The sequence below is a fragment of the Prinia subflava genome, chromosome 23 (assembly GCF_021018805.1).
Source record: "Prinia subflava isolate CZ2003 ecotype Zambia chromosome 23, Cam_Psub_1.2, whole genome shotgun sequence".
NCBI classification, from domain to species: domain Eukaryota; kingdom Metazoa; phylum Chordata; class Aves; order Passeriformes; family Cisticolidae; genus Prinia; species Prinia subflava.
Window position 1 is genome coordinate 4,366,836 of NC_086269.1, and position 18,560 is coordinate 4,385,395.

At 53.7% G+C, this 18,560-nt stretch overlaps 1 protein-coding gene and 1 long non-coding RNA gene across 2 annotated transcripts; one reads left to right on the top strand and one right to left on the bottom strand.

Moving 5' to 3' along the window:
* Positions 1 to 255: 255 nt before the first annotated feature.
* On the bottom strand, positions 256 to 9,071 carry AMPD1 (adenosine monophosphate deaminase 1). Its single transcript, XM_063418094.1, has 14 exons — positions 8,722 to 9,071; positions 7,302 to 7,467; positions 5,835 to 5,997; positions 5,106 to 5,325; positions 4,614 to 4,743; positions 4,142 to 4,336; positions 3,801 to 3,932; positions 3,556 to 3,719; positions 3,308 to 3,434; positions 2,691 to 2,854; positions 2,233 to 2,353; positions 1,633 to 1,806; positions 1,098 to 1,208; positions 256 to 548 (listed from the first exon to the last, which is right to left on the bottom strand). The coding sequence occupies exons 1-14, from the start codon at positions 9,069 to 9,071 to the stop codon at positions 393 to 395; spliced, it is 2,373 nt and encodes a 790-aa protein (XP_063274164.1). The 3' UTR covers positions 256 to 392.
* On the top strand, positions 1,670 to 9,338 carry LOC134561253 (uncharacterized). Its single transcript, XR_010082879.1, has 2 exons — positions 1,670 to 2,147; positions 8,674 to 9,338. It is a non-coding gene; the product is annotated as an uncharacterized LOC134561253 (long non-coding RNA).
* Positions 9,339 to 18,560: the final 9,222 nt, after the last annotated feature.

Genomic DNA, 18,560 nt, shown 5'->3' on the forward strand with positions numbered 1-18,560 from the left:
CCTCGAGCCCTTTTCCGTTGGTTGAGGCGGCCGTCACTCAGAAGCAAGCCCCGCCCCCACCGCGCCCCGTCCCGTCTCTCCGCGGCCTCGGCCCGCTCCCTCAGGACGCTCTCGGCGCTCACGGAGCCGCCATCCATTGGCTGCTGTGACTGTCACTCAGCTCGAGATCCCACCCTCACCCCGCCCCAAGGGGTACAGAGCCATCGTCTATTGGCTGGTGCGGCTGTCACTCAGGCGACGGTCCCGCCCCTTTCCCTCAGGGCACTCGGAGCCGCTTCACAGACGGGGTTTTACTGCGCTGCCGCGGCGCCCTGGGAGTCCGGCACTGCCCCGGCCCGGCCCCGGCCCCCTCACAGTCCGGCATGGCCCCGGGCCCGCCGACCGGCCCCCGCCTATTCGTTCTTCAGCCCCTCGGCGATGAGGTTGAGCTCGTAGCACCAGGTCTCGTAGCGGTAGGCCACGCGGATCTGGGCCACGTTCGTCTTCCGTATGTCATTGCCATCGGGCCCATCTTCCTGGTAGTTTTCACCCAGGAACTTCACTTTCTCCTGCCGGAGGCAAAGACAGCGGTACCGACCTCAGAAGCCCCGCTGGCAGCGCCCGAGGGAAGCCCTGAGCCCACGGGTGGAGCTGGTCGCCAATCTCAGACCGCGGGCAGGACCACCCCAGAAGGACACACACCTCGTGGGACAGGACACACTGCAGGACACCCCCTCTGTGGGACAGGACACCGTGGGACAGGACACCCCCTCTGTGGGAGAGGATACACCTCATGGGACAGGACACACTGCAGGACACACCCCTCATGGAACAGGACACACCTCCTGGGATATGAGACACTGCAGAACAGCCAGCTCGTGGGACAGGACACACTGCAGGACGTACCCCTTGTGGGAAAGGACATCCCTCATGGGACAGGACACCCAGCTCGTGGGACAGGACACCCCTCATGGGACAGGACACCCAGCTCGTGGGACAGGACACACTGCAGGACACCCCTCACGGGACAGGACACCCCTCACGGGACAGGACACCCCTCATGGGACAGGACACCCAGCTCGTGGGACAGGACACCCCTCATGGGACAGGACACCCACCTCGTGGGACAGGCCGCACTGCAGGACGCTGTTCCTGGCGATCTCACACATGTCACAGGTGCTGAGTTTGAACACCTGGGCAGCGATGGCGTACTCCTCCATGAGGGGCTCCTGCAGCACAGGGTTAGGGGTCAGCAGCCCTGCCAGCACAGCCCGTGCTCTGCTCTGCTCTGCAGGGGCTGGCCCAGAGCTCACAGAACTGCTGCATCAGTGGGGCGGGAAAAGTTCTCCATGATTAAGTCCAACCTTCAACCAACACCCCCGTGCCACCTAAACCATATCACAAAGTGCCACATGTTCTCTTTTTTTTTTTTGATTTCCAGGCACCACTGCCCTGGGCAGCCTGTTCAGATGCTTGACCCCTGTTTCAGTGAAGAAGTTTTTCCTAATATCCTACCTGAACATCTGCTGGTGGATGAGGAGATGGCCCAGCCTATGCCTGACCCTCTGCAAGTGCCACTGGCATCCAAAAACCCCAAGGCCCACACAGTGCCAGCCCCACAGTCCCAGTCCCAGAGCTCAGCCCACACTGTACCTTGGTGTAGTGGAACTGCATGGGGTCGTCTGTAGAAAGGGACACCATGAGCCCTTTCTGGTGGAAGTCAAGCAAGGGGTTCTTGGCGTACTCCAGGAAGAGGCTGTTGTTGCTGAGCGGGGACATGGCGATGGGAATTCGGGCCAGGAAGTACAGGTACTGCAGCACTGGGCTCTGCAAAGGTGAGCAGAGGTACCACGGTAGGGATAAAGTTGCTGCACCTTCCACCTCTCCGAGGTCACTCCTCAGATCAGGCCAGGTCCCAGCCAGGGAAGAGATGGGCCAGCCAGCCATCAATGCTTCAGGCTAAGGAGCACGAGAAGCCAAGGCACTGTCTGATACCAGCTCAGCTGGCTCCAGTGATAACAAACATATTCTGTGATGGATCTGTGAGGCTAAACCCCCAAGATCTAATCCGTTGCTCAGACACATCCCCAAACATGCGTGGAGAAGCCCAGAGAAGCATTTAACATCAGCCTGAAGCTGGGCTGTGTCAGTGTACAGCACAGGCACAGGTAAGTACCAGCTCCATGAGGCAGCTGTGAGCACTTCTCCTGCTCTGCTGTGCCTGGGCTGCCCCTGGCAGCCTGCTCCACGTACCTTCTTGAGGTTGAGGCCGTGGGAGATGTTATCAGCTGTCATGAAGGCTGCCAGCAGGTGTGTGAGCGCCCCGGCCTCGCCGCAGTGCGGGCGGAACAGGAACGTGTTCATCCCACGCTGCCTGGCACAGGGAAGGAGCACTCAGGGCAGGCAAGCAGCAGGGTTGGGTGGCTGGACCCAGCTTCAGGCCCAGCCCTGCCCCTGCCATGAGCCCCCAGGAATCCAGCTTGACCTAGGAGCACATTGCTCCTGTTTTCTGCTCTGTGTGTGCAATAGATGCAACTCTGCAATCCCTAAATTTTCTCCCCAGTCCATCACCCCTGCTACCGAGGGGTGCCTGGATTGCTCTGGGACATGGTGCTCCAGATACAGAGTGAGGAGAGCCCCACTTCTTCCACACCAACAATCAAAGGACTGAGGCACGTCAGAGGCAGCCCTTGGCAGATCCCAGGCCTCACCTGCGCAGGTTGTTCAGCACCAGGATGTTGGCATACATGTAGTAGATGTAGTAGGTGTATGATGGGTTCTTCTGGGAAGTCCACTCATCTGGCTTTGGGCTTTTAGTGCTGAACATGTGTCCACTGTGCTTGGATTCATCATCCACGCTGTCAAAGCCCGTGATCTGCTTGGCAAGGGATCAGAAAAGGTGATCTCACACTCATCTCACACTCCCCACCTCGACATGCCCAGGTGGGCTCACTCTGCCCCACCAGAGCTCACCAGAGCCCGGCTCCACCCCTGTGCCCCCCAAGGGCAGGGTGGGGCAAGGCTGCAGACCTCCCTCTGCAGAGCTCCTTCTGCAGACCTCCCTCCTCACACCCCCTCAAGCACTGCCCAGGACTAGGAATAAAGCTCACACCTGCCCAGGAGATGAGTGGACAGCAATTCACAGCCCCACAGCAGCCAGCCCAAGGAGTCTGACCCCTCCCTGCACTTCTGGCTACACCCTCCTTCCCCAGAATGAGGCAGAGCCCACTGATGCCATTTGCCATGGCAGGGCCAGTGCCCCGTTTCTTGTGCACAAACAGGAATGTGAGCTCTCCCCACACCTGGCAGCACCACCGGTGACACTCACGTGGCGTAGGAAGACACTCAGTTCTTTGTGGGCTTGGGGATTGACAGTTGCCTCAAACACAGGAACAAAGATGTATTCCAGCATTTTCCCAAAGTGAGGGAGGAAATTTTTGGACCTGAACACATCGCTGTGGACAGAGACAGGGATTAGTTGCTGCCAGAGGGACAACACAGCCCACTGTCCCCACAACCCTGTCAGGGACGAGGGGTCTATAAGGCACAGTGCTCCCTCAGCCCCACAGCACGTACTAAATCCTGGGGACTTGGATCATCCACTTCATGTTGGGGGAATAGACCCGGTGGGTGTTGAACCACTTGGCCAGCCTGGCCCACTCCTCAGGTGACCGCCCGTAGATGGAGAGCCGGGGCTCCGTGTGCTGGTACTTGGCATCCTCCAGGTCAGAGCCAACCTCCTGCAAGCCAGAGCACACCATGGCAAGGGAAGCCACAGCAGCAGCACAGCTTCACCCTGTTCTCCTCCCCTCTCTCCATACCTTGATGATGGTAGCGAAATACTCGCCGTTGATGGCATTCTCTGTCTTGAGGTAGAGGTCCCGCAGCTCGCTGGCCCCCACGGGGTTGTACTTGTCATTGAACTTGTCAAAGCGCTGGAAGGTCTGCCGGCCCTGCAGCAGGGACATGGGGCTCAAACACTGCCCTCACAGCTGGGCAGGGAGCAGAGACTGAGCCAAACCACCCAAAACAGCAAAACCAGGACCTGCTGCACCCTGACACAAATACTAACTCACACAAATGTGGTAGCACAGGGAAGGGAAAAGCCATGAGGGTGAGAGTGGCCCTAGAGTGATCTTAGGGTAAATGTCCTACCACTTACAGCATGGACATCCAGGGAATCCACTGTCAGGTCATAGGGGTGCAGTTTGAGCTGCTGGAAAAGCTGTTTGAGGGTGAGCTGTTTGCCCTTGGTGTCACAGACCACGCGGTCGGCATCCACACGGTAGGATTTCTTGATGAAACGCAGGAGGTGCTTCTGGTTCATGCAGGCTGCAGCGTGGATGTGCGTGTCCACCTGGGAAAACAGAGGGGCAGCTTCAGGCTGGGATGCTCGGGTACCACACCAGGGAGGTGAACAAACCCCTGAGGTGGGCACGTGGTGAGGGGAGCAGGGCTCAGCCTAGCGGGTGGGCACAGCCAGAGGGCACAGCTTTGCCAAGAGCATGGAAGGCAGCACATTCCCATTCACAGGAGCAGTGCTGCTGCTACAGACATGGGCTCTAACATCCAGTTCCCAGGCACTGTGACAGCTCCTCTCCAGTGTCCCTGGGGCTCTAAGCCTTGCCTTTTACCTTCCTGCAGTTGTAGAAGTCACGGTGGGGGTTGTTCTTCAGCTCCTTCATCTCCTCCATCTCATTGAGCATTTCGTGCACTTGGAACTTGGATGAGAGGAACTTGAGGCGTCGGTGAGCGTAGGTCTTCCTGGGGAGAGCAAAGGGCAGAACAGTCACTGGGCTCCTCACCCCACGGCAGGGGGACCCAGATTCCACCTGGGGTAGAGAAGCTCATGCTGGCCAGCCCTGCTTGCCTGAGGTGCCTCCCCTGCCTCCATTACAGAGCTCTGAAGGAAGCCTGGCCAGCTGGGAGCCTTCCTGCAGGTCCTGTCTGCAGCCCCTGAGTGCTGCTTTGCTTAAGACCCAATTCAAGAGGGCTGACAAGAGCTGAGGACACTTGAGCAGCCAGGTGTGTCACCAGCGGGCTCCTCCCTCTTCCCAGGAAGGAGAAGGGGCTGCCCTGACCTCCCTCTGCCCACTGGGGCAGGAGCTGGTGGGTTGTGCACTTACACAGGCCCCTTTGCAATCAGGACCAAGAGGAAGTTCATGTCGTCGATGAAGTCCTCGAGGCTGGGGTAGGGCAGGTCCTTTGGCTCGTTTCTCTCAGCCGCTGCCTTGTCTGCATACACATAAACCACCCCATCCTTCATCTGCACGTGGTATCCCAGGTCCTCAGGGAGGTTCCCACTGTCAAAGGGATCCTGTCCCTCCTTCACTGGCCGGGTGAACACTGCAGCAAAAGGAGAATTCTGTAATTAGGCACGAAGTAAAGATGCTTGACTCCAGCAGGTAGAAGAACATCAGAAGGCTTTATTACAATTCCTTTCTGCCTTTTTATAACCTGCTGCACTAAAAAGGCATTCCATTGATCCACAGGATGGACACCTCTCTCTGTTGGTTAAGTAACACAAACAACACCTGGGAGAGAGGTTGTTATGGGAAAGGAATATTGTTTGCCCAGAAATGTTATGGGAAGAGAAGTTATTTACACAAAGCTGCCTGAGAAAGGAGAAACTGCTGAGAACTTTCTCTTGGGAAAAGGTAGCATGAGAAAATGGAGCCCACAGGCTGCCAGCCCCAACCTCCCAGGCCTGCCTTGCTCCCACACCCCAACCACATGCAGGGACACCCCACCACTGTGACAGCAAGGAGGGGGCCTGGGCAGGTGCCTCACACAGCCCTTTGCTGAGCCCTGCCGCAGGCTGGAGCCAGGGGAAGCCCTGGGGTGCCGGGATGTACCTGGGCCAGCATCGCTGGGTTTCCAGGGCTCGCCCTCGATGGCGCGCAGGTACTGCGAGGGCGTCTTGGGGAACCTCTGCAGGGACTGCTGCATGTTCTTCTCCCGGATGCACAGCGCCCGGTACAGGCCTCTGCACACCACCTCAAAGTCCTCCACTGTCACCTGCAAGGGTGGGGATGCTGAAGGCAGCCACGCAGCTGGGACACGAGTGTGGCCAAGAGACACCCTGGTGCACCCGGGTGGAGGGAGGTTTTGGTCACGGCAAGATAAATGTCAAAAAATGGTTTGGGCTGGAAGGGATCCTAAATCTCATCTTGTTCCAGCCCCTGCTGAGGGCAGTGGCCTTGGACACTTTCAGGGATGGGGCAGCCACAGCTCCTCTGGGCACCCTGTGCCAGGGCCTCCCCACCCTCCCAGGGAAGAATTCCTTCCCAATATCCCATCTAACCCTGCCCTCTGGCAGTGGGAAGCCATTCCCCTTTGTCCTGTCACTACATGGTATTGTGAAAAGTCCCTCTCCAACTTTCTTATATTATTATATAATTATTATATATAATTATTATATATAATTATTGTATATAATTATAATATATATCATATTATATAATAATATCATATATATCTCATCATATCATATCAATGTCCCACTGCTCTGCCCGAGCAGGGCGAGGAAGGGATGATAAGCAGAGACCCAGGCATGACAAAGGGAAGCTCCTGGTGCCAGAACCAGGGAATTCCGATGTCACCCCCTCTTGCATTCCTCACTGCAATCAGTAATTGGCCCTGAAATGGAAGCCAGGCCTGGGCAAAACATTAAAGCTATTTTTGGAGCCCAGGCTGAAACTGAAGGAGGAACAACAACATGCACTAACCCTGTGTGTCAATGATTTTTGATTTACTGCACAGACAAGTGTTTTGGGCAGTCAAAACAGGCTGGAGTGGAGTAGGTTGGGAAAGCAGCACTCCCAGCTAGGGCAGTCATGGCAGGGGGAATGTGCTCAGTGCCTGAGCAGAGAGGGATTTCCAGATCCCCTCTGCTATGCAGCTCCAGGCTGAGCAGCCCTCCAGCAGCTTCTAGGAAGCAGCACAAATGTAATAGGAGGCTGATTAGGAGAGGGAGGCAGGATTAGCACGGGATGTGATAACAGTCCTGGTGACCCTGCCTGTACCAGGGACTTGGTGACTTCCCCCAGCTGTTCTGGGCTCCTTGGATGTGCACAGACCTCAGACAGACAGAGCTGTGTGCAAGCAGAGAGGATGTGATGGAGCACAGCCTGCCCTGCCAGGCCCTGCCTGGAGAAACCCTCAGCTCCTGCTGAGGAGTGCAGCTCTGCTGAGGCACAGACTGAGCTGGGAGATGCCCTCCCCACTGGCACAGACTCCTGTGTCACTGGGCACTGCTGAGGGACAGGCAGGGACCAGAGGGGTGGCCAGCATGGAAAGGGAGCAGCCATGGAAGTACCTACCCCGGAGGCGTAATCCCCAGTGATCTGCACCCGCTGGAAGTCGGGCACGGTCTGGTACTGGGGGCAGGTGGCGTTGGCCTCCTCAGTGACAGCCAGGCTGGGTCCAGAGCCCGGAGCCGGGGGTGCTGCCAGCACCGTCGTCTTCATGCGGATCAGCTTCTTCCTGCTACAGAGGGGCTCAGGCAAAGAGCCCCATTCCATGGTCACACACAGCCACAGGGCCAGGGGCACCTCCCACAGCCATGGCACAGCTGGGCACAGCATGATCCAGCTCATTGGTGACCCTGAGCCCAGCACAAACCAGCTCCCCAGTGATTCTGAGCCCAGCAAAACCAGTTCATCGGTGATTCTGAGCCCAGCACAAACCAGCTCACCAGTGATTCTGAGCCCAGCACAAACCAGCTCACTGGTTACTCTGAGCCCAGCAAAACCAGCTCCCCGGTGATTCTGAGCCCAGCACAAACCAGCCCACCAGTGATTCTGAGCCCAGCACAAACCAGCCCACCAGTGATTCTGAGCCCAGCACAAACCAGCCCACCAGTGATTCTGAGCCCAGCACAAACCAGTTCATCGGTGATTCTGAGCCCAGCAAAACCAGTTCATCGGTGATTCTGAGCCCAGCACAAACCAGCTCACCAGTGATTCTGAGCCCAGCACAAACCAGCTCACTGGTTACTCTGAGCCCAGCAAAACCAGCTCCCCGGTGATTCTGAGCCCAGCACAAACCAGCCCACCAGTGATTCTGAGCCCAGCACAAACCAGCCCACCAGTGATTCTGAGCCCAGCACAAACCAGCCCACCAGTGATTCTGAGCCCAGCACAAACCAGTTCATCGGTGATTCTGAGCCCAGCAAAACCAGTTCATCGGTGATTCTGAGCCCAGCACAAACCAGCCCACTGGTGATTCTGAGCCCAGCATAAACCAGCTCAGTGGTGACTCTGAGCCCAGCACAAACCAGCTCCCCAGTGACTCTGAGCCCAGCACAAACCAGCTCCCCAGTGACTCTGAGCCCAGCACAAACCAGTTCACCAGTGATTCTGAGCCCAGCACAATCACAGTCACTGGTGGTCTCTGAGCACCCTAAACAGGCGCTGCCAGAAGCACAGGCCACAGCACACAAAGCAGCCACAGGCTTTGGAAGTTGCATCTTTCCAGAGTGCCCAAGTCTCCCTCCCCAACAGCTCTGTGGCCATTGCTGTGCTGACACCCCTGACAGGCCAGGGATGTCTTCCTGTTCAACATGGAAACAGTTGGAGAAGAAGTCCTGGAGTACCTGATAGATGCCCTGGGATTATTGAGGATTTATTCCACAGGTGTGTGAGCTGTGCCCAAGGGCCTCGATTTACATCTCCCTCTGTTTTCTCTGGCCAGGAGGTGCAGGCTGTGCTCCTCTCCTTGCCCGGGCTCCTGGGAACTCACCGCTTTTCCACTGTGGCACTGGACTCCTGGAGCATCATGTGCAGTGTCATTTCCTGGCGTGAGATGGGGCAGATCTCTTCCACATCAAAATGAGAGATTTCCCCCCTGACCTCCTCATCCTTCACCTCGGAGGCGAAGACCTTCTCGGCGAAGGAGCGCAGGGACTCGTCCATCTCTGCAAAGAGGAGCTCAGTGTCCCACAGGGAGCTGATTCCCAGCCACTGGAACAGGCAGGTGCCCCTTGCAGGCTCAGCTGCCATCTCCTCGTGGCCCCCACACCCTAGAGAAGACTCTGAGCCACCTCCCAAATGTGCAGCAAGGCTGGGCCAGACTTGCTGGGCTGGAGACATACCTTGATACCCCCAGTAGAGCAGGAAAAGTACTTAGAGTGCAAGAGTGCTGCCAAAAGGGCCAGAGAAAGCAGGTCCCTGGGAGGGGCAGCTATGGGAGCATGCACTGGGTGGGAGAGGTGGCAAAAACCTTACAGCTCCAGGGAGCCCAAAATCCACTTGCTGCAGCAGTCAGGGGGAAGACAGAGGTGTGGATGGGGGCAGAGCTGGCAGCCCGAGCACTCAGCTCCCACCATGCCAGGGCAGCCCCAGCTGGGCACTGCCAGCCCCCCACGTGCACGGTGCTGCAGAGGTGCCAGAGCCACCGCTGACACTGGGCTGGCTGGAGCAGGACAAGGAAGGTTAAAGCCCTTCCACTGCCAGCAAAACACCATGAAACAAGAACCCAAGGGTTTGCCAGAAGCAGGTGCTTGCATGGCAGCACAGGGACACTGACAGCAGGTTTTGGCAGCTCGACACAAAGCAAGGGGAGGATCAGTGCCCAAGGATGGACCTCACCATTGAGTGTCACGTAGGACACGGTCACAGGTGAGGCCCAAAGCAGAACAGACAAGAGGATTCTCAACAGCATTCAGGGTGCCAGAATGATATTTAACAAATTGCATATTTTGGTGCTGATCAAAGGACCAAAAGGACCATTCCATGTAACGCCAATGGGCAGAGCTGGCACTGCCAGGAAATAGCATTTCCCCAGCTGCTGAAGGATCACCATGATCATGATCTATATGATCTACATGATCTACATGATCTGCATGATCTACATGATCTACATGATCTACATGATCTACATGATCATGTAACTGCTGCTTGGTTCCAGTGATCATGTCTAAGAAGTAACACAGCAGAGCATAGAGAAACCCAGCAATACTCACGTTTGTGTTCTGCTGTTTGAGACAAAACAGAGACAAGATAAAAGCTGTTGTGATCAGCCCCTCAAAATCTGAGCCTTTTTGCCTCCTCACCTCATCAGTCTTTAAAAAGGGATTAGCAAAGTACGTTTTTAGCCAAAGCTTTCCGTGCCTTTCAGTTATAAAAGAACCACAGAATCCTAGAATGGTTTGGGTTGGAAGGGACCTTAAAGCTCATCTGATGGGCAGGGACACCTTCACTATCCCAGGCTGCTCCCAGCCCCATCCAGCCTGGCCTTGGACTCTTCCAGGGGTGAGGCAGCCACAGCTGCTCTGGGCACCCTGTGCCAGGGCCTGCCCACCCTCACAGTGAGGAATTCCTTCCCAACATCCCATCTAAACCCACCCTCCTTTGGCTTAAAACCATTCCCCCTTGTCCTGTCATCCCCTGCCCTTGGGAGAAGTCCCTCCAGCCTTCTTGTAGCCCCTCTAGGTACTGGAAGGAAAAGGCAGGGAAGTTCACTTTGAGGAACTCCAAGAGGGAAGTTCTGCATTGCCTGTGCCACACAGAGCCTGGGTGATGCCTCAGTGTGGAACCAAACCCCACTGCAGGGCCATCCCACCCCAGTGTGGCTCTGGCACAGCTTCTGCCTGACACAGGCCCTGCTTTCCCTGCCGTGCCCAAGGTTCTCTAGAACCCAGATCTCTCCCTCCCCGCCACCAGAGCCTGACAGGTGCCAGTCCTGTGCTGAGGCTGAGCTGGCCTGGGAGGGCTCAGGGATGGAGCAGGGACACAGAGAGGGCAGCACAGCCTTCTCTGCTGACCAGGCAAGCAGATATTCCAGGGACTCTGAGTACCAGGCTTTGCTATTTCTTGCCCTTGACTCGCCCTCCTTTGTGGCCCTCAGGGTGGGTGCTCATTTCAGAGATGCCGAGTTCCATCCCCCTGTGGTCACAGCTCCCCTTATTCCCCAACAGGATCTGAGATTCTGCACCCCTGCAGGGGCTCCCTGCTGCTCAGGCAGGGTGGCAGCAGCACTCTGAGGGGGCAGCCCCTGCCCTTTCCCCCTGAGCCAGCAGTGGAGGCTGCAGCTCTGGCACCACTGCAGCTCTGGCACCACTGCAGCTCTGGCACCACCACTGCAGCTCTGGCACCACTGCAGCTCTGGCACCACTGCAGCTCTGGCACCACTGCAGCTCTGGCACCACCACTGCAGCTCTGGCACCACCACTGCAGCTCTGGCACCACTGCAGCTCTGGCACCACTGCTGCTGCTGCCCTCCCAAAATCCAGCCTGCGGAACCCACGCTCCGGAATCCTGGCTGAGCACATTCATTGGCCAACAAAGCATCCCAGAAATGCTCAGTTTGACCTTTCATCTCCTCAGTGGATGCAAATGACACTGGGGAAGGTTCACAGCCTCCCAGTGATGGTGCAGGGCCAGGCTTTAACACCAGCTCCGTGTGCTCGGACAGCGTCTCTCACACCACAGCCCTGCAATTCCAAACTCGCTCCTATCAGGGCTCTTTGGTTATCCCTCAGGGCTCTGCAGTCACCTGTCACACGTCCCTGTGCCCTGTCCTGCAGAGCCTGGCTGGCCCTGCTCCTGCTGCCCACCTCCTGCTGCCATCCCCAGGGGTGCAGCTCCACCAGGCTGACAGAGATTCCTGAAATCCCTCTGAGCCCTTCCACAGGGATTTAATGATGTCATTACAGGACCCATTGCACTGCAGGAGAGGCCAAACCTCCCTTCAGTACAAGCAGAGCAAGATTTAAACAATAACACAATTTCTTTACTGCTCTATCCAAACACATCTCCAAGCAGGAAGAAAAATGCCCAAAGGCCCCAGTGAGGTGCCCTGGACACCACAAATCCAAATATCCGAGGCTGTGGGCCTGGAGCCTGCCTTGGCTCACACTTGGCTTTCAGACCTACCTGGAATTCTCACCCGGGACATTGCAGCAGCGTTTGCAGAGCCTCAGTAACACCCCAGAGTCCCCAAGCACCAGGGGCCAAGTGACTGCCCGTCAGCCCAACACTAATTTTACTGCTTTCCCTTCCCTGTAATCAGACTCTGCCACTCTAAAAGGAGAGCGGAGATCAACTGGGGCACTATTTAAAGTGCAGCCACAAGTGCTTGCACTGAAACAGGTGAAGGCAGGGCTCAAATTTAATTAATTTTTTTTTGAAATCAGGTTTGCATTGTACATTTTGTGGAGTGTCACCTGGTGTCTGGCCAGATTTCTGCTTTCCAGAGCAGCTGCACCTTTCTAATGTGGTCTGTGGAATTCAGTCTTTTAAGAGAGATTAAACCTGATGAACCAAAGATTTAAAGGAAATTCCCAGTCAGAACAGGGGCTGTGGATAGGTACAACCCATGTGCTCTCACCTGAGCAATTCAGAGATTTTTCCTGAGGGAGGGATCTGTTTGAAAGCCTGGATTTTACCAACAGGGTTCCCCAGATGCCCTCACTTCTTCCCAGCTGAATCCAACAAATAAAAGGAAAGTGCAGGGAGCCACAGTTTGCTCCTGAGCTTTTCAGGAACCGCCTTTTTCAAGCTTTGTGTCACAATGTTGATCTGATCATCAGTTCTGTCCATGGTGAGCCACAAGCGAGGTGTATCTGACAGAGAGCAGCTCTCAGCCAAGCCCAAGGGGCTCAGGGACCTCCTGCCTTGAGCTTGGCTCTGGCAGAGCAGCTCTGAGGTTGGGAGGCACCTCCTGGCGTCACTTGAAGCTGGTTCTTTCCAGCACATTGGCTTTGAGGGCTGCACCTCCTTTAGGGTGTCCTCAGGCCTCCTTCAGATCTCACCTGCAGCTGGAAAACACCTCCTGTGAGAAGAGAAAGGCCAGAGTTTGTTGTGTCCTGCCAGGATAACTCTGAGCTTCTGATTCAGATTCCTGGTGGGGAGTGGTGAAACTGAACAAGGCAGGAGGATAAAAGAGTTTTGATGTGAAACAGAGCCTTTTTCTGTTTGTTTGTGCTTCGATTCTTGATGGTGTTGAAAAACTGCCCTGGAATAGGACAAAGCATTTGGGCACAGTCTGGCTGTGGTTTAAAGGGAGGCTTTGGTCAGAGCATTGAAGGGAACAGAAAAACCACCTGGAACAGACACCATTATTTGGAATTATATGTGCATCCAAGGGATTCCTGAGCCACATTTTGCAGGAACAGGAAAGGCCTTGCCCAAGACGAAGGCTGGAATAGGTGAGAGAGTCACCTGCACAAATAAAATAAAATACAGAGCTGGAAATAGAAAGCCATGGATTTTGTCCTTGGGAGCACAGGAATCTTGTGGCACAGCCAGTAGAGGTGAGCTAAGACCTGGCACAGCTTCTCCAGCTGGGATAATTTCCACAGCATCCAGGACCTCTCTGGAAGAGATGTGCCCACTATTTGATGGGCACAACTTCAAAACAAGCTGGGTGACAATTGAGAAATTCTCCAGAATTTAGGGAATTTTGCCCCCACTTTCCTGTTATTCCCCAAGATTATAAATTTCCCTCCCTCCAACCTGCAGAGATGCAGCACCAGGACAAAGCTGGGATGCTGGTACAGCTTTGGTCTCCCTCTCATGCTGATAAAATCTTCAGGTTCTGAATCCTTTTTGCCCTCATCCATCCCCAAGTTTGAGAGTCTCCACACCATATTATTGCTTAACTCTTTCATTCAAGGTCCATAAAATCTGTCTCCTGCTTGTTTGCTCTCCCACAAGGATTATATCTGCCCTTAACCCTCCTTGGGAGCTTGGGATTCACATCTGAAACCAAAAATAACCTTTAGGATACAGAGGTCATCCTCCTCAGGAGAAGAACCTCGATCGTCTCTTGATCCCTCAGCTTTTTTAATCACAGGGCCAGCTTGGGTGGGCTCAGGGTGGAAATCTGAGTAAAGCCTGGGCAGGCTGAGCTAAAGTTAGATCCAGGGCCTGTGCAAACTCAAGGACTGACACAAACAACCTGTCTTCCCACTCTTTTTCAACTGGAAAGTGAGTGATTCACACCCAGAGGCTTCGGAGTGGCTCTAAACCCCCCCACTTTTACCCCTGAGCTGCCCTTGCTCTGCCCAGGTCCAGCCAAGGGGAAATGATGGGACAAGCCAGAAATTTGGGAGCTTGGGCCACTGAGCAGGATCCTCCTGCAGCCTGCCTGGCCTTCACCCAGAGCACAGGGGCAGCTGCCCAGGCAGAGGCCATGGGCAAGCTTTGCTAGAAAATGGTTTAAATTCCTGGAGAGGAGGAGGATGAGCAGAGAGGGGATGTGAGAAATGCATATTATATGGCTCTGCGCAGATATTTACTATATGTATTATACTAGGTTGAAAAGTTATGCTGTATTAACTTTTGAATAGTGTAGTGAATGTAGTTTTGTAATTAACATTAAGCTCTAGTAGTTGAAATAGAAGCTATATGTGTGTGAGATATTCTTTTTATTAGCTTGGGAGAAGGAGAAGATAATCAGGGGGTTCTTCGCACAGAGGTAACAATTACAGAAACCCCTAAATTTCCAGAGGAGAGGGATTTATGGCATTCCTTATCTACAGAAACGAACCTCTTCAAGCCTGACTTAGACTCAGAGGCACCTGAGGGATTAACAGAAAGTTTTTGAAAAGTACCAGGCAAAATGTCTTGTTTTAAATAAAATATGCATAATCATGAGGTGACTTCTCTTAAGGGGTAAATTCTCTTTTAACGGCGTCCTTTTCCTGGCTCATTTTTGTCCAGGAAGAGGTACCCAGCCCAGGCTGTATTTCTTTGCTATTATTGTCTCATAAATTGTCCTACTCTAAATTGTTTAACTTTTATTATTGTATTTGTATTACTATTTTTTTATAACCATTTTTATTAAATTTCCAAAAATCCCAGAAGCGAGTGATTAGCGTTTATTACAGGGGATAAGGTGGGTCCCACCAGGGCTGTGCTGGGCCTTCATCCCCTCACCCAGCACTGGGCAAACCCTCAGTGAATTCTCCTCTCCCCACCCTGCCCAAGGATCCCTGCAGGGATCCCCAGGGCTGCTGTGATCTGTCCCAGGCACCAAGAGCAGTTCCTGAGCAGGAGCTGCTCTGAAGGACCAGGCAGGAACAAACCCAGTGCAGGGAAACCTCCCCAGAAATCCAAGAAACTTTTGGGATCCAGCCCCCACCCAGCTCAGGGTGTGACTCCTCTGGGGACAGGCAGGGGCTGCTGCAGCTGCAGGGGCAGGAGCTCTGTGCCCCTGCTCCTGGGCTCTGTTTGTGAATCCCTGGCACAAAACCCTGCAGGTTTGAGATGCCTGAGGAGAAACACCCTCGGAGCACATTTACTGACTGTGGTCTGACACAATTCGCCTTCTTGCAGGAGGGGAGTGTTTTAGAAAGTGAGTCAAGCAATTTAAAAGCCTAACAGAGCATGATTTGGCCACAGCAGTCACCTAATAGCTGTTTTTGCCACTGGAATATCAAGGAAAGAAGCTTCCCTCTCCATTTTTTATATAAGTCAGCATGAGGAACCCCAATTGGTGAATTCAGTAAAACTGGGCTCTGGACCAAGCCTGTCTTAAGTCTCAAGGCTGCTCTCACTGCTCAGTGATGCTCCAGGGCACATCTGTGACAGAGCTGACCCTGCCCCAGGGCAGAAGGGAATAAATCCCACCCCACAGACACCCCACAGGCACTGGGACAAACCACCTGTAAGCCACTCGTGGATCCCAGAACCCAAAGAAAACAACCAAAGAATTCAAAGTTTATTCTTTAAAAAAGTTATTTAAGAAGCAAAATAATTTACTTCAATTCAAACCAAAAGAAATGCATTATTGAAAGCAAATAATTAAACAAAGTAACAACAAATTAGCCCTTGGGTTAAAAGTCCAGATCCCAACATTTCCCAGCCATCCTGAGGGTAACACACTCAACGTTTGGGGTTTTTGAGGAGCACAGACAGGTCAGAATGGGATTCAAACTTCCACTGTTCTCCTTCCCCCACAGGCCTGAGGCTGCGTGAAATCCAATTCTAAGTCTGAGCTGCACTAAAAGCGATGGCAGCTTAAACATCCTGGTTAAAATCCTGGCAAGGCCAAGGACAGGATCTGAGCAGTTTGAACCAGACCAAGGAGAGGGGCACAGAGAGGAGCAGCCACAGCTCCAGAGGCTCCTTGCAGAGCTGAGCTCGGCCACAGCAACACAAACCTACTACAGTCACTGGCACTTGGAAGTTCTCAACAAGAGCTTTACCCTTTTTTAATATTTTATCTCCAAAATTGTTCCTGTCTGTTCTGCCCAGCTTGGCACTAGTGCAGAGTTGTGCTGTTCTAAATAACAGTATTTGCACCAAATCTACTAAACCACCTTTCCCAGGCACCTGTCTTGTGCAAAACCTTCTGTGCTTATCTTCCAAATCATTTTCCCAAAAGTTCACAGGGTTTTGTCCTTCCAGTTCGTGGCTGCCACCAAACCCAGAGTTCTCTGTGAGACAGCTGGAAACAAATTACAACCATGCAGTTCACACTCTGACTTGGTATTTTCTGCTGGATTTGGAACTACACTGATGGAGTTGGGAGTGTTACCTGTGCAGGTTAGCTCTGCAGCATCCCAGAAACTGAAAAAAATCCTAAAAACCCTTCAAAAGGTGACACTAATACAGACCTATCCTCACCAGGGCTTTTTCCCTTTTCAGGTTTTATAGAGCCCAAGAGAAAGGGAACAGCAAAGAGAAGCAGATGAATTTTCCAGTCAGTTCCCACACATTTCTGAGAATCCCCAGCTTTTGGAGCTACAGCTGGTACATTTTAATGCCAACCTGAGCATGCTGAGCAGCGTGGAGTGTTGCTGTGATCAACCTCCATCCAAATAATTCTCCAGACTGACCACACAACCTTGAAACATCAAATGCCAGAGGTTTCCCACAGCCACAGGCAGCCGTGCTCTGAGCAGTCCTGCTGGCCAGGAAACCAATTCCTGCATCTCCCAGGAAATCCAACCCCATCCATGGACCTGGATGACAGAATGTCACTGTCCAGTGTCCTCACAAACTCCACATGCCCCTTCCTGCTGGCTCTACCTCACCAGATCTGCATCCCAAAAGCTTTTCCTCATTTCCCAGGGTGTTTTTCTGACCTGGCTGCCCGTGTGCCACACACCTCTCCAGGAGCAGCCCCTCCTCTCCTGCCACAGGGGAGCCTTGCACACAAAACTCCTCCTGCCAAAGCTTTCCCAGCCCTGGCTGTGCAGTGGTGGCAGCTCTGTCACATTTCTCCTGCAGCTGAGATCAGCCATGGAATGGTTTGGGCTGGAAGGGGCTCTAGAGCTCATCCCATGGGCAGGGACTCCTTCCACTGTCCCTGGCCTTGAACACTTCCAGGGATGGGGCAGCCACAAACAAACTGAACTCGAGCCACAGCCCGTGGTCCCCACAGTCCTGCCCACCATCGTGTGTATGTTGCTGGAAAATAAGATTTTGTGTTAAATTTTTTGTGGGTTTAATTCTTATCAGTCACGTCAGTCAAAGTTAAAATAAATTGAAAGGAGTATTTATAAGGATTATCACGGATAAAGCAAATGTGATGCAGGTTGATCCCCTTCATTCCCAGAAGAGAATTAAGACTGTAAGTAGTGAAGGAAGCAATATTAAAAGGCAAGAATTCTTCCCTGTCTGTTTACTGATTCCTAATGCCCATTTGAAATTGAGCACTCCAAATTAAGATGTGACTGACACCAACAACCTGAACCTGAGCCTGCTGCAGCTCCCCTGCTCTGCTGCCTGGCACTGACCGAATGCTCCCTCTGTTGGCTGAGGGCTCCTTCTCCCCCGCAGGAGAGGGAATTCTGCTCCCCTGGCCCAGCACAGGGGCAGAGCAGCACAAGGAGCAGGGGGGACACAGCACCCCAAGGAGGTTTTGCAGCAGTGACCCCTCCTGTGCACCCAGGAAACTCAGATTTGTGAGAACTCACAATTCCCTCAGCTGGCGGCTGCCAGAGCCAGCCCAGGATTGCCACCAGGCTGTCCCACACCTCCTGTGCAGCCATCCCTGAACTCATCTCCTTCCTCATTTTGCAAGGATTCTGCAATCAGAAGCTGGCTCGGGTTCTGCAGCAGCTCTCCCCTTCCAGCACAGAATCCCAGAGTGGTTTGGGTTGGAAAGGACCTTAAAATTCATCTGATCCCAGCCCTGCCATGGCAGGGACACCTTCACTGTCCCAGGCTGCTCCAGGGATGGAGCAGCCACTGCAGCCCCGACAGAGCCAACCCCAACCCCCCACACTCCTTCCCTGACAAGGAAACTCCAACTACATTTTACAGTCTAGAGACATTTTGAAGGGACTCTTTACAGTCTGTGGTAAGAAAATAATTCAGAATAAAACAATTTGCAAGTTACAGAGAGAGCTGAATAGCAGCTGTCCAAAGCAACCTCCAGTTACCAGATTAATTAGTGAGAAGCTGCCCAGAAACGCTGGCAGTTCATGTTAAAAATGAACAGCTGACAGGTTTGGTCCAACTTGGAAGAGATCTGAATGCTGCAGGAAAACAATACAGAATATAAACTGTTCCACCCACAAAGTAAGTAAAACACAGATGCAGTGTGTCCCCTTCCCTGTCCAAGAGTCTCACCAGTGCCTGCTGGACCTTCCAGCCCCCAAATTCCTGCTGGAGGATCAGGCACAG

What these genes read in the sequence shown, in the direction of transcription:
- AMPD1 (XM_063418094.1), bottom strand. Translation starts at nt 9,071, where the DNA reads ATGTCTCCAGCCCAGCAAGTCTGGCCCAGCCTTGCTGCACATTTGGGA. An exon ending in CTGGGGATTACGCCTCCGGG is followed by an intron (nt 5,998 to 7,301) that starts GTAGGTACTTCC and finishes CCACCCTTGCAG; the next exon opens with GTGACAGTGGAGGACTTTGA. An exon ending in ACGGCCTCAACCTCAAGAAG is followed by an intron (nt 1,807 to 2,232) that starts GTACGTGGAGCA and finishes TCACCTTTGCAG; the next exon opens with AGCCCAGTGCTGCAGTACCT.